Source organism: Nomia melanderi, chromosome 2, assembly GCF_051020985.1.
Source record: "Nomia melanderi isolate GNS246 chromosome 2, iyNomMela1, whole genome shotgun sequence".
Lineage (NCBI taxonomy): Eukaryota > Metazoa > Arthropoda > Insecta > Hymenoptera > Halictidae > Nomia > Nomia melanderi.
The window spans coordinates 27,565,261-27,580,409 of record NC_135000.1 but is presented as its reverse complement, the minus strand read 5'-3'; the positions used below and the strand labels follow the sequence as shown (position 1 = coordinate 27,580,409).

Genomic DNA, 15,149 nt, shown 5'->3' with positions numbered 1-15,149 from the left:
CTCGATATCGCGTCGGACGATTTACATTCTCGTTTCGGATCCATCCCGCTTCTAACCGCAACAGTTCCAAATTCTCCGGTGACGGTCGATCATAATTCGAAGGGAAAGCAGCGCGAGCGTGAAACATTCCGGTTCGAACGAACGCTTCGTTCTTGACGCATCCGTGTTTAGTGCGAATGGCACGCGAATTCTGTTAGGAAGGAGAATGTTTGTATGAGAGACGAGAATTACTTTAGTGTTTCGAAAATCGAGTGTTGAACATTGAATGTTTAGAGAATAATTGAGATTCTGTTTGATAACGAAGAGTAGTATATAAATTCATATATACTATCTGTCATTATCTATTTTTCAATCTGAAATGAAAGAAATCAATTTGCTCAAGTGTCTCTTCGAGTATCTGTTGAACATTGAATATTTGGGGAATAATTGAGATTCTGTTTGATAACGAAGAGTAGTATATAGATTCATAACGTGAAGTTAGTTTTGGTTATTTATGATAGAAAACAATAGCATTGCTCAGTTTTAGAACGATGAACTACAGTCATCTATTTTTCAATCTAAAACGAAAGAAATTTGCTCAAGTTTCTCTTCTCCCTAATACTGAATAAAGTATCAAATATCGTATTTATTTACAAAATCTAGCATTATTCGTCAGAAACAGAGGAATACTGGATTAAGATTCGATTTCGTCGAAGTGGAAGGCTAACGAGGATTCGTTCAGCCAGCGTAAACGCTCGATTCGAAATCCAGAGGAGGCATTGTTCCTCTTAGTCAGCTTTTTCTTCGTGGCAAGTCTCTCACTCATCGTTCTCTCTCTTCATTCCGCTTCCCTCTCGCTTTCTCTCCTCGTTCCTCGCGAGAGCTTGGATACGGCTCAACGGAACACCGCCGACGGTATCGAACACGCAACAAGTAGAAGTTGGCTCGTTTTCAAAGAAGCTGCCGGAATTCATCAAACCGCCGCCGCGGCTGTTTCGCAGCTGGTCCACTCGAGACACCGTTCGCAACCAGTGGCGACGACGGGGCCGATCGACGACACTCTGTCACCGTTTCCGTCGCGAGAATTCCCGACGCCTCTTCCCATTCTGCGCGACCGTCCTTTCGACGGAGAAACTCGAGGCGACGGACGCTTTTCCCACGAAAGCTTCTCGAACACTTGCTATACAGCTTCGTGTCTCGACGCTGGAACCACCGAGCAATTACAGCGAATTCTTTATGAATTATTTCTTACAGAAATTAGGAAACTTACTGTCGCGTTCTCGTAAATTCTTGAATTTATCTTACTTTTCGTTCAATACGAAACGCGTCTTAGATGCAATTTATTTTTCAATTTTTCTAACTGGCAGCTTTGTGGTGTCAATAACAACAAAGGAAACATTTTGAAACTGATCATTCTTAGTTAGCGTTTAGCTAGGTTCTCACTGAATTTCAAAAGTAGAATTTTCGAATTTTCAGTTTCAACTGCTAACAGTAAATCTCAGATATTTCTCGGATTGTGTAGTTTCAGAGTAGAATGTTTCTATGAGTAGATGTTCAGTGGAAACAGGTTGCAACATGCAGCGACAGAAAGTTGCTCGATGTTGTTTCAGCGAGGACATAGCTTGAGGAACGGTGACCGTTCGAGAGGATCGATACGCGAGGAATTTCACGCGCCGGGCGGACAAAGTTAGGGGCGGACGCGGACGGATTATCGAGTCCGCCGGGTAGTTTCGCAGTTTTCCAAGTTTAAGTGTCTCACGAGCACGAACTGCAGCTGCCCGATGATAGCTCTCTTAACACATTTTTCGAAAGTTTTTCTCGCTTTTTTTCCGCTCCTTTTTTCCGTCGCACCTCTTCCCCCGTGGCGTTCGTAAACTTTCCCCTGAATTTTTTCCGTTCGCCCCGCTCGCTGAATTCCGACCCGACCCGTTTCTCGACGCGCGCTCCCTTGAAAATATTGAATCGCTCGTTAAAGAGGAAAACAAGTTTGAAACGAAATGATTTCGAGGATATCTGTGTTAGATAAGTAGACGAGATAACGTATTGTCGTTCACTTAAGAACGACGATACACTTTTTGTGGTAGTTTGTGTAGACAATCGAGCTGCTGTGCGAGTTCTGTCGATAGAAAGTACGTTTCAACCCTCTATGGGCCGAATTTTTGTTCATGATTATAACAAAATCTATGCTGTGAAAAATTAATAAATATTCATATATGAATACGGATTAACAATGTATTCAATAGTTTCAATAATTCCATCAAACGAATATATTTTGTAACTTTCAATGACGAACTTTCAAGCCTGGGCATGTAAAAGTTGAAGTTAACTGATTAATTTTATTAACTACTCTGCCGTGCAAAATGAAATAAATCAACAAGATGCCAATATATTAATATGACTTCAAAGTTACATAGGCCTGCAGAGGGTTAAATTAAATATACGTTAAACTCCCCTCCCTAATGATAAATTATCTTAACACAAGAAACTAAGCATTCGTATTATTCGTACCACAAAATAATCCTGTTCCCTATAACAGCAGATCCACCGAAATCGTAACTCTCCGTTCAGTTTCCACTGAACCAGCGAACAGAACTTGCGCAGCAAAAATCGCAACCCCGGCCACGCTCACCATTAGAAACGTAGATGAACGCCCGCAGCAGTAGCTATTTAGAGGAACGCTTGAGAGCCCATGTAATGATAAAAAATAAATAACCAAAAAGAGCGAAACCAATAGCGAGACGTTGCGCCGCGGACAGTTCAGTGTGGTGCGGAATAGTGCACGGGAACCTGCAACGGTGCATCGACGAGAAATTTAAAGACGGAGGGAAAAAGGGCGAGCGCGGGAGAGAGGGGACGAGTCGACAGGAAAGGGAACAGACGAAAAAAAAAAGAGTGATGTTTAAAAATAAGAAAAATAAACGAGACAGAGGGAGAGAGAACGAGACACGAGAAAGGAGAGGAAGCAACGGAGAAGAGAGTGGCATGGGTTAGATGAGAAAGGTCCTAATCTATTTTCAGGACAACCGAGCACGCCGTCACCAGCAAAAAGCCCGACCACCGTGTGGCCCTCCTCGTACAACCCGTACTATACGAAAAGGACAGAGAGGCCGCCTCCCCCGAGCGAGGAGAGGGTCGAGAGGCCAGAGCAGAAGCTGCGTGGTGGCCAGAGCACAGGTGAGGCTTGCATTCTCTCATCTGGCCCTCCCTCTCCCGGCTCTTTCTTCTTCCGTTTCACTCTTGTATCTCTGTGTTTTTCTTCGATTTTCTTCCAACCGCTGTATACGCCACAATGTTTCGCACACACACACAACACACACATACACGCGCACACACGCACACGCCGCCTTGTATTGTCTTTATACCACGCCAAAACACACAACAACCGTGCCTTCCACAACCGTTCTTTCCACCCAGGCCTCTCTGCTATTACTATGCGCTATTCTGCACCATGCACCCCGAGAGCACCGAATCAATTGATCTGTTCACCGCACCGCGATTCGATGAGATGTGTCACTCGTGATGATTTATTATAGATTTTAACCGTTAGAAACGCTGCAGCGATGCTGGAAGTCCGATGTGTTAATGTTGCTTTCAGCGAGTTTGTTTTTGGTAGCGATAGATATAGAAAATATGAAAAATTCCATTGGTGGTTACATTCGTCGCTATGAAAAATAGAGTCGCTGAGAGTGACACTGGAAATCCGAAGTGTCAATGTTACTTTCAGCGAGTTTATTTTTGATAGCAATGGATATAGATAATATGAGAAATTGCATTTAGAATGACGTTTAATAAATACTATGGAAATATGAAAAATTCCATTGGTGGTCACATTCGTCGCTATGAAAAATAGAATCGCTGAGAGCGACGCTGGAAATCCGAAAAGTGTCAACGTTGCTCGCAGCGAGTTTATTTTTTATAGCGATAGATATAGAGAATATGAGACATTCTATTGAAAATTACGTTTAATGAATATTATGGAAATATGAAAAATTCCATTGGTGGTTATATTTGTCGCTATCAAAAATAGAGTCGCTGAGAGCGACGATAGCGCTTTTTGGATAAATTTTCAATGTCGCTCGCAGGGATGTTGGTACTGTAGGAATTAACGATTTGTCAGTTGGAATGATTAATTTTGAATATATGACAGTTGACAATTTACTGTATGCGCTGCGTATACGTGTGTTATTTATTAATTGTCAGGATGTTTCTTGAGTGGAGTAATCCTCTTTGAATTGTTATTATCTCTTGAGCACCTAGTGATAACGATTATTGGGGAACTGGAATTTAGATTTGTTGATATGTAGAGTGTTTTATAAGGTTGATAAGGGTTGAAAACATTGAAGTTTGGAAATGAAAGTATCAGATCACGTAAGAAATCCGTGATATTCGGAGATAGGAGACTTAATTCACCCAACCGTGCGCTGAAATGATTTTTACTTTAACACTAGGTTTACGGGCATTTATAGTACAGTTTATTCTATTGTTCCCGGGGAAATTGATATTCGTTCATTTAGATTTTCGAAATTGTAGATGTAGAAATAGACAATCAGGATTCATATTCGTGTAATTTGATCAACGAAAACATTTACCAAATAATGTTTATAAAATTCAGTATGCGTCAAATTGACGCGTTCCGTGAACCTAGTGTTAATACTCTCTAATCTACACGAAGTTGATGTTAAAATCTAATTGGAAACTGTATTCGTACACAGTTTCGAAACGTAAAGTTCGCATTAAATTCCCTAAGAAAAAAGGTACACGAGAATTGAACGTCAGCCGGCCCGTCTAAAATTTTAATCCTCCGAGTTGAAATGTATAGACTCTATATAGAAGTAACTCGAATACACGCGTCTCTGGAACTACTTCCCTCCGTTCTCATTAGCACAAGGTTATTGCAACTCTAAACGCAGGATCACGCTCGCATTTCAAATTTCTGCATAATGCATTCGTTCCGAGAAAAATCCCCGCTCGAGGACACGGACGCACGGGAGTCCCCGCGTGTCCGAGAGCTTTTCGCGCGAAGCGCTCGGTAAAGACCGGAGAAAGACCGAGGGAACCTCTGACCGTTGCCCGACCTTTTCTCCTCGCCGAGATATCTCGCGCCCGTCCTCTCTTTACGACGCGAAAGATCATTCCGCAGCGACGACGCTCGCGGTAATTTTGAATCCGAGGATCCAAAGGAGGCTTCATTCCGCTCCTTTCGTTAACGAAACGTTCCCCCGTAAAACCGACGAAAAGAAGCCCTTCCGTTCGGGAAAGGATTCCTCGTTCGAAGAAGAAAATTCACCTGCCGGGATCTCCGATGGAAATATCAGACCCCGTTCGACGTAAAACAGCGAACTTCTCGGTTCAATTGACTTCTCGACGTTTCCCTGCAGAAACTCGAAAAGTGCATCTAATTGAGATTTCGATTGACCTGTGATTGAATCAACCCTCTGTAGACCCATGTAACTTTGAAGTCACATCAGTATATTGGCATCTTGTTGATTTATTTTATTTTGCACTCGAAGTGGCGAATACAATTAACACTAGAACTACCGGGCACTTCAATTGACTTTTTAAGATTTCGCTATAGAAACTCCGAGAGTGCATCTGTTCAGACTGTAATTGATTTAAAATTTGATTTGCGTAGTGCTAAATGAATTTCGTTAATAATTTCTCAGAGAAACATTTGTTATCCTTCTAATAATTGCAAAAAGAAGACATCAGGCATGGGTCATTTGACCCCTCTGGTAGTTTTAGTGTTAACGTCATTGCAACTTGAAAGTTACAAAATATATTCACATTGCTATATGGACATTTATTAATTTTGTACTACATAGATTTTGTTACAATCATGAACAAAAATTCGGCCCATAGAGGGTTAATTCAGACTTCGATTGATTAACAATTCAGTTTGCCTATTACCAAATGAACGAGGCTTCGATCGACTAATCATTCAGTGTGGTTGTTACTAAGTTAATCCATTGAGCTTTCGATTGACTTGCAACTCACTAAATTAATTTCTTTAGCACTAGGTTTACGGACATTTATTGTACACTTCATTCTATTATTCCCAAAAGAATTGATGCTCCTTTATTTAGATCGTGGAAACTGGAGATTCGATAGTAGGTAATTGGGGTACACGTCAGTGTGATGGCATCAATCAAAATCGGCGTAAACATTTACAAAATAATATTTCTAAAATCCAATATGCGTCAATTTCGCGCGCTCCGTAAACCTAGTATTAATAATTTCTCGAAGAACCATCTGTTATCTTATCGATATCTCGATATCTCGATGTCTGGAACTCTGAAGGAGTTCAGGAGTAGAACGCGTCGGTCCATTCGGCAGTGCTGTCTAACGAAGATACTACGGATGATGATAAGTCCTGGTAGTAAACGTCGTTCGGCGACTTATTTAGCTCGGACCTCTTTGATGAAGCGCGTAGAATAGATGAATGGATCGTTAACGAGATAACGAGCACTCGAGCGAGACGGGGACCAGGAAGCCATTCCGCAGCGACGCCATTAACGTTGAACCGAAAAGCTGGCCCCTCGATCGAACGCACGAAGCCCTTAATAAGACGCTCGCTACTTAATGAGCAATGTAAGGCACGGTATTTATCTTAATAGCCAATGAATGAAGCGATACGTTCCGATAGGCGATAATTCAGCGCAGCACCCTTAAGCCTCGACGCCTTTTATCTGCCCATCACGGAAGTTTCGCCGAGTTCCTTGATTGCGTTCCCCCTTCGTCTTTCCATTATCGTCCCGGAGGATGCCTGCCGCCGAAGCCGATATTAGATCGATCGTGACGCTTTGATTGTTGCTACCGGGTTCCCGTTGCATCTCTTTCTTTGTGTTCCGGCACGGTTTATTTACTAAGATACTATAGTGATCCCGGACGAGCCAATTTTGAATATTTCAAATTAAACTTCGCACTGTTACGTGAAATATCGAAATAAAACACTTTGTTGCTTAATTTATCTATGAATCATGGCAAGAGGTTAATAAACATCCGGCAGAGTTTAATATAGTCGAACCCTGTCTATATTCACCGAGCTGCCCCTGCGACTCCAATTTTAACGATTCAGAAATAGTTTCCATTAGTAAATCAACGGATGCATTAATGTAATACCTATAGAACGAACATGTCCCAGAACCGCGACGATATTCAATTTTTATCGCGTCCTCCCGTGTCGAGTCGCTCGAGTGTGTCTTGCTGAATCGGACACGCCGGAAAGTTCAACGTCCGACGGACGGCCGTGTAATGGAATATATGAACCGGAGCGGCGCAGGATATCGATACGAAGTGAACGACGTTGAAGCATTTACCGTTTTCGTTGTCGCGATACAAATGCGCACCGGCGAGCGCCGACCATAAAGTATCCTCGAGGGTGTTATCTCGCAGTGATCCGTGTCACCGGTGAAGCATCGCCGCTCTCCGCCGTTTCCCATTCATTTTCATTCATTAACGGTCGTTAGCGGCCGTGATATTTTACCCCCGGCCGCGGAGGAGAACCAGCCCGGCCCGCCGGAAATCTGTCAATTAGCACGCGGAGTTCCCGCGCCGGCGTCAACGTCCCGCGGACTTACTTACTTGCTGTTTCTCGGCTTGTCTGGATCCTTGACGAGGAACAGCTAAATTCGTTACCGGAAGTTCGGCAGACGAAAAAAGCGAGCTGAAACAGCGAAACCAATGGGATCGTGATAAACTTTCTGCGCGGGTGATATCGGATTAACGCTAGAACTAACGAGCATTTAACAGGAATAACAGAATGTAGTGTACAATAAATGCCCGTAAGTGTTAATATTTAACCCTTTGCACTCCGGAGGTGACTCTCACCACTAGATTTCCTACAGTGAAGCTGTAAAGTTTGATATTTAATATTATACTTCATATAATGCGTTAATCTGAGAAATATTGACGTAAAATAGCTTTGTCCGATTCACGTGAATTTCTCGTCGAGTTGGTTTTACAGAATATCGTCTTCGTTTCATCAGAAAATACAAACTCATCAAAGTGACAGATATCCCTTTAACACTAGAACTACCGAGGATTTAATACGACTGTTATGTAATCCCTATAAAAATTGTAACAATAGATTATCTTCAGTTTCTTCAGGTATTCATTATAGTACTGGAATGAAACTATTTATTTTCAAAATCATTTCGAATATTCTATGCTTCGAAGATATCAATAATTGCTAAGCAAACGAATCGAAACCAGTCATTTTGACTGGTACGGTAGTTCTAGTGTTAAAACGTAAATGTTATCTTTGTCATTAGTGCAATGGGGCTAGAATATATTCCAGTTTCTATAGGAACTAGAGTTTCGATTCCTATGTGAAGAAAGAAATTAATTTCGTTACTAGTCTGACTAAGCTGAAATGTTCTCTAGTTAGAAAGCTAGAATCTTTTCTACGTGAATAATTGAACTTCGATTGCAATCGATTGTTTATTGCATAGCTACTATCAGTTTCTTCAAGCTAAAACTTCCTCTACTTCTTGGCAAACTTTATAATCTCGTTTCCTACGTCTTTGATTCGTTCGATTTGAAGTTAACACAGTTAACACTTATCCAACCGAATGGAGAGATCTCCTACTTTTCACTTAGCAACGTATTGCCCTTTATTCTGTTTATCTTTCCTTCTGTTGTTCAGTAAATCTTGAAGTCGGATTATTGGCAGTCCATCCAATGCGGTTCTTGTTTTTACAAAACACAGTTTCTAACCGAATTGACTGAACGAGTTCAATTGAACATAACGGAGGAGGTTGCAGTTATAGTTCTTTTTAGCGGTCGCCTAAGTGTTAAGAGACTGATAACCATCGAATCCGTAAAACCGACAATCGTTGCACCGCCGTTACATCATCGTGGACATACCCAAAGGAAGTCCCTTCGTACGACACAAAAGAATCTCGCAATCGCTGACAAAATAACAGGAAAACGAGGATCCCGACCGATCCGTCTCGGTCATAATGGAAAATACGTCTGGCTCGTGCAATCGCATTCTGCCGGTCGCCGGACGACCCGCGTCCGGGAACGGAACCGAACGTGACCAATTGTCCCGCGCTTAAGCTACGGGTCTCGACCGAGAAAACGCATCGAGGAAATTTTCCGCAGAGGTGGCCGGTCCGTCGCCTGTGTGCGGGAAAGCTCGACCGAAAGTCAGAAAGCACGTACCGCGGCGGGACGCGAGAGCGTGATTGCCGGACGGTGGCCGAGCTGTGCGATAGTCAGCGGCGAGGAGGACAGGGTTCGATAAAGGGGTGTAAACTGGGAAATATTTCCCATGGAAGCTGCGCTCGCCGATCGACTTCGACGATGGAATCACTCCCGTAACGTGTTCTTCGAGCGGACTGTGTTTCTGGCCGCGGTGTTGCGATTTGTCGAGTTAAAATATAGGGGAACGTACGAAGGCGGAATTTTCCTTCGGAAGATGGAAACTTGGAGGAGAAATGAAATAGATGTGCTCGAAAATGGTTCTACATTGATACGCAATGGTATGCAGGAATTTATTAACACTGGAACTACCGTGTATTTAATACGATTAATATATAATAATAAAAATTGTAATGATAGATTATTTTCAGTATCTTCAGACATTCATGACAGTGGTCAAGTGAAACTATTGATTTTCAAGATAATTTTGAATATTCGATGCCTTTAAGATATCAATAATTGCAGAACAAAAGATCAAAACTAGTCGTTTTGACTGGCACGGTAGTTTTAGTGTTAACTAAGTTGTTTCCTTTCAATTTGGTACGTCCTAATATGATGAATAGGGATTGCCAATAAGATAAGATGAATTTGTTTCACATTGATCTATAATCTATAATTTACATTGTAAAAACAAACGTCTTATCTCTTTCAATGTATACACTATATATTATTAGAACTTATAAATAATCGAACACAGCGGAAGACAGTAAAATCAGACCAGATAATACGCGGTCGGAGAGTAATCAGATAAATGGAACTCTTCTTCGAACCTTGTTAAAAAGATACCATCCAGACAGTTCCAGCCGAGTTAGTAGAACGTTAACGAAGCGTTGAGACAATATTCCCGAAAACCGTTGGAATTTCGAGGCGAACGAGCACCGAGAGAGCGGCGCGCTGAGAACACGCGGAAAGTAGAACGCTCCGCCGGGATATCGAGGCGATCCGCTCCACATATTCAGAAAAGCATCGGAGAAATCCGCATGATCCACTCGGCCGCGGCAACAATGCCGGCGAAACGTTCCCGGTCGAAAAAATGGATACCCGTAAAAAATGCACGACGCGGGAATACGGTGAAAGACCGTGCCAGGCGCTGCGATCCGGCCGGGCCAAATGCGTAACAATGGCGGCTCGAGCGTGCCGGGGCCGCCACGGTTTTTTACGTGTCGCGGAACGACGACGCCGCCCGGTCGTCCCGTTTCAACGCGTTCCCTTCGGCCTCGACGGTTCCGCGCCCGCCCGGTCCAGCCGTGAATATCTAATCTAATAAAATAGTGAAATAAGTCGTCGCCCGGCTCGCACGTTGCTCTCGCGACACGTGCGATTCCACGGGTCTCCTTTGCGAACGACTGCAGCCGCGGCTGCGGACGTTGCACTACGAGGATAAAGGAAAAGAGAGAGGGATCTTGAACTCGCCCGTGAAGGGAATTTTAAGAGACTCCGTCGGCGACGTGGATTTTTAATGTGTGAACAGGTTCAGATGCGGAGGGAACCGGTCGATTTCCGATGGAACAAGCTCTGTTTGTCTCAGCTGTTGCTTTTGAATTGTTGATTCGATTCTTTGCGACTTGGAAGTTTTATTTCGGCACGTTTGCAGCTTGCTTCGAGATTCGAGATTTATCAATCGAATTCGATTAATTTCCAATTGAAAGGTAGTTATTTCTCTGCTATTAACGTTGGAAGTTTAGAGTGAACCCGGAGTCTTATTAAAAGTGGGATTTCTTTGAGTCCGCGAACTAATAACGACAACATTGATTCTGCTAATTGTAAGTGAAGCGAAAGAAGTTGCCGAGCAAGGGGTTAATTGGATTCTCAAACAACGCAAGACAAATGAAAAGCGGCAAGATGTTTTATAGCGTGACCAACGTACACTTCAAGTTCTTGCCAGTCGACTCGCGCGCTGGAAGCCCGAATTCTCAGGCAATTAATAATAAATCGCGAGCGAAGGGAATCACTCCAATCAATCAGGCATAATTACTTCGAGCCAGATTCATTGGTACCTAGAGGAATTTCGTAGTATAATCCCACCTACTACCCGCGGCGAATGTTGGGCTCAGCGAGCTCGTTAGGCGCTGCAAATCCTCGATTCTCGACTGGTAACTACCGTTTCTACGTATTAATAGCACTTAGAACTCGTTCGCCGCAGTGCCAGAAACGAACAGCTTATTTCCACTTCATACATAGAAAACGTTCCATATCAATACCACTGATCACAATAATTACAAATCAAACATTACCATTGAAAAACCATTAACAACAGAACAGTATCTAAACTAAAACATCGCACAATAAACCTGTTCTTCACTCAAAGAGCTCCCAAAGCTAAAACCAAACAATAAAACACATGAACATCCTAAAACCTAACAAATCAAATTTCAACGAGAAAAACACGAAAGCATCCTGGACGAAACACAAGAATTCCAAGAGTATCGCAAAGGAATCAGCACTGCCGTCTCCGAAAGCTAGGATCCACCGTCTGAAAGCATCCCTAAACACGCGCGACGTCGAAGACGCTGCAGCCCGGGGGTGGCGTAGCTGTTCTGAAATATGCATGGGCATCCCTTAGTACGTTTAGTAGGAAATTACGTAGGAACAACACGCGCGGCCTGCATAGCGCGTCGTTAATATTAACTGCGCCCCTCTCTCTGCCTCTCTGGCGAGCATTATCCCGGGGGCTGCGGAGGACACGGCCACCTGACGGCGCGACGGTTCGGGGCGTCGTGCGTGTTCGAAGCTGGTGGAGGGGTGGAACTCGCAGGAAACCGGTCCGGGGACCGTTTCGCACCCCCGGCGACCGGAAAGAGCTTCCAGGATCGCGAAACGGGGCTCCCGGCGAACGTGTGCAGCAGCCCGCAATCGGTAGTCGATTAATTAGCCGAGGAACTGCGGCTTTTTCCGCGGCAGTCGTAACCCCTAACGAAATGTAATTGAAGGCGGCGAGCGTGCCGCGAATCGGAAGCTCCGTCGTTGACTGTAAACGCGACGAGGATGTGCATGGAAAGTAGACGCTACCGGCTCGCCGCTGGAACCGGAGAACGAGGAATTTCGGGGCTGATTTGCGGACCGATCGAACGTTTCCGGTTCCGCGTTTCCGTTGGCAACGTCGTTTGGGAGACGGGATTTTTCGTTCGAATCGCTTGAAGATTAGTGAAAGGGAGGAATTCAGAGTAATTGGTTAATTGAGCTGTTTGGTGTTCGTGGCAATTTTGTATTCGTTACGTGGAAATAGTGTTAACACTAGGTTTACGGAGTGCGTCAATTTGACGCATACTGAATTTTATAAACATTACTCGGCGAACGTTCATGTCGGTTTTGGTTGATGCAGTTATAAGAATACGTATCGTAATAACCTAATTTTAAATCCCTGATTTCCAGGATCTAAATGGTCGAACGTCAATTTTTCTAGGAACAATAGAATAAACCGGACAATGAACGTCCGTAAACCTAGTGCTAATTGGTTTGGTAGTAAGTATCGATCTTGCAATTATTTTCCCTCGGATAATGAAGCTCTAAGAGTTAGTCACGCGTGGTTCTATTTGGATTGGTATTAATTAGAAATGGTTGATTTCGTGGTGATTTCGAGTTGAGGAAAGTAAATTATAGACGCTGTTTATAGTTTTGTAATTATTGAATTGCGGTAACTTAAATTTAGATCACGCGTTTATTAATACATATTTCGCAGGAAATCGAGTATGATTCTCTCCTTCCCTATTAATCAAGGGACGAAATACATTTCCGAACATACCGCGACAAAGTTAAGAGTATCCAGAAGAACCTCCAAACAGTTTCCGGCGCGGCGCGAGTTCAATCGACGAAAGTCCCGACAGCTCATCTAATAAACGATCCGAAAGTTTAGAATGGTAATGCAGACCTCGATTAACGGACGTTCAAACGTCGAGGCATCGGGAAAGCAGACGAGTCGGGGCGGACGAGAAAGAGAGACGGGGATAGAACGAATTACAGAAGGAGACACGGAATTGTAAATGAAGTCTTCAGCGGATGCCTCGAGAAAGGCGGAAGACAGAGAATGAAAATTTACTAGCCGAGAAGGGAATACGGCGACGCGGAAAAGAATCGGGAGACACCGGTGGGAAGAAAATTAACAGGGTCAAAGGATCTAGAATTTATCCACCGCTGAATTCCGCGAAGAAAAACTGCAGGTGACTCGACGGGGATAGCTAAACAAGCACAATTAAACTTACAGCGAAGTGTTTTTAATGAAAAGCAATAAGAGGAAGCTCTAGCTTTGAAATTTATTCTACGATTACGTCTAATAGGCTCGCGATTTAATCCACGAATGGAATACGCGAACAGATGACGACGCTAATGAAGACATGTTCGATATCCTGAAATTTCGCGAAGAAAAATGGCGGGTAAGACGATGAGGATAGCTAAACAAGGACAATTAAACTTACAGCGAAGTGTTTTTAATGAAAAGCTGTAAGAGGAAGTTCTAGCTTTGAAATTTATTCTATGATTACGTCTAATAGGCTCGCGATTTAATCCACGAATGGAATACGCGAACAGATGACGACGCTAACGAACGCATGTCCGACATCCTGAAATTTCGCGGACACTTAGCAGTATTAAGTTTCTAACGAGCTGCATCCGGAGTAGGAACGCAGTCTAATCTCAATTTTCCTGTTCCTCGGCGTTGCCGTTAGCATCGACTGACCCGCGATAAACCTTCCTCCCATGTTTTCACGCGCCCTCGTTTCCGTAAGAAAATTCGCGTTGTTGCGAACCAACCGGCGAGCGCGTGCAAACAACGAGTCCCTGCCTCGCAACGAGCCCGTAACGCGGAATACTCTCGCCTGTAAACTGAACTTTCTGCCGGAAGTAACGACCGGAACTAATATTTGCGTTCACTCGTGAGACGACTCGCGATCACGATACCGCTTAATCGATCCTTTATTGCGACAGTTGAATGTTCGTTGGTAAATTAGTAAGTATTGACCTTGCAATTAGTCGTTTTCTCTCGGATAATGAAGCTCTAAGAGTCACGCGTATATGAATTATTAATTTACTTGGTTATCGTTGCTTATTAATCTTTAGTTTGAGAAAACTGTTAGCCCTTGGCGTACTGTTTACTTTCGCTACTCGTGTTGACGGTAACATTTGAGATAATACATTGATAATGAGATTAGTTTTGCTTTGATCCGTGGATAATGAACATTGTTGTCAAGTCTAGAAATCTTCACGAGTCTCACTTGTTATTGTCAAGGGGTTGAACAACCCTAAATATCAACAACACCTAAGATTAACCCTTCGCAATTTTTCACTGGAAATATTTAACATTTTTGGACGAGATACAGACGACACTATTTGAAATTTAACGATAACTCACAGATAAATTAAGCGACAAAGTAATTTTATTTAAACATTCCCTATAGCAATACAAAGTTTAAAATACCAAATATTCAATTTTATAGTTTTGCTGTATCAAATCAAGTGACTGGGAGTCACCTGTCGAGTGCAAAAGGTTAAATCATGCCATAATCATCACATCTTATTTTACTTTGCAAGATATTTCTTCACCCTCTATGGGCCGAATTTTTGTTCATGATTATAACAAAATCTATGCAGTACAAAATTAATATCCACATATGAACACAAATTAACCATGCATTCAATACTTTCAATAATTCCATCAATCGAATATATTTTGTAACTTTCAAGTTATAATGACATTAAACTTTCACACCTGAGTGTACAAAAGTTTAAGTTAACTGATTACTCAATTACATTCACCACTTTGAGTGCAGAATGAAATAAATCAGCAAGATGCCAATGTACTGATACGTGACTTCAAAGTTACATGGGCCTACAGAGGGTTAACAGCATTTCGAAAAGACTAGAAATCTAATCAAGAAACACAATGATGGTTTGTACATTAACAATACACAAAATTCATTTACAACATAGATGCCTTAGAACTCTGGTTTGCGACAGTTTGAGCTAGTTTGAAC

General features: G+C 42.8%; 1 protein-coding gene across 1 annotated transcript in view; it reads left to right on the top strand.

The window, feature by feature from the left end:
• LOC116433335 (lachesin) overlaps window positions 1-15,149 on the top strand; it is a 440,445-nt gene that overhangs the window by 383,327 nt on the left and 41,969 nt on the right. The window contains exon 10 of the mRNA XM_076364626.1: window positions 2,998-3,153. Within this exon, the coding sequence (XP_076220741.1) occupies window positions 2,998-3,153 (156 nt within the window). The remainder of the gene's footprint in view (window positions 1-2,997; window positions 3,154-15,149) is intronic.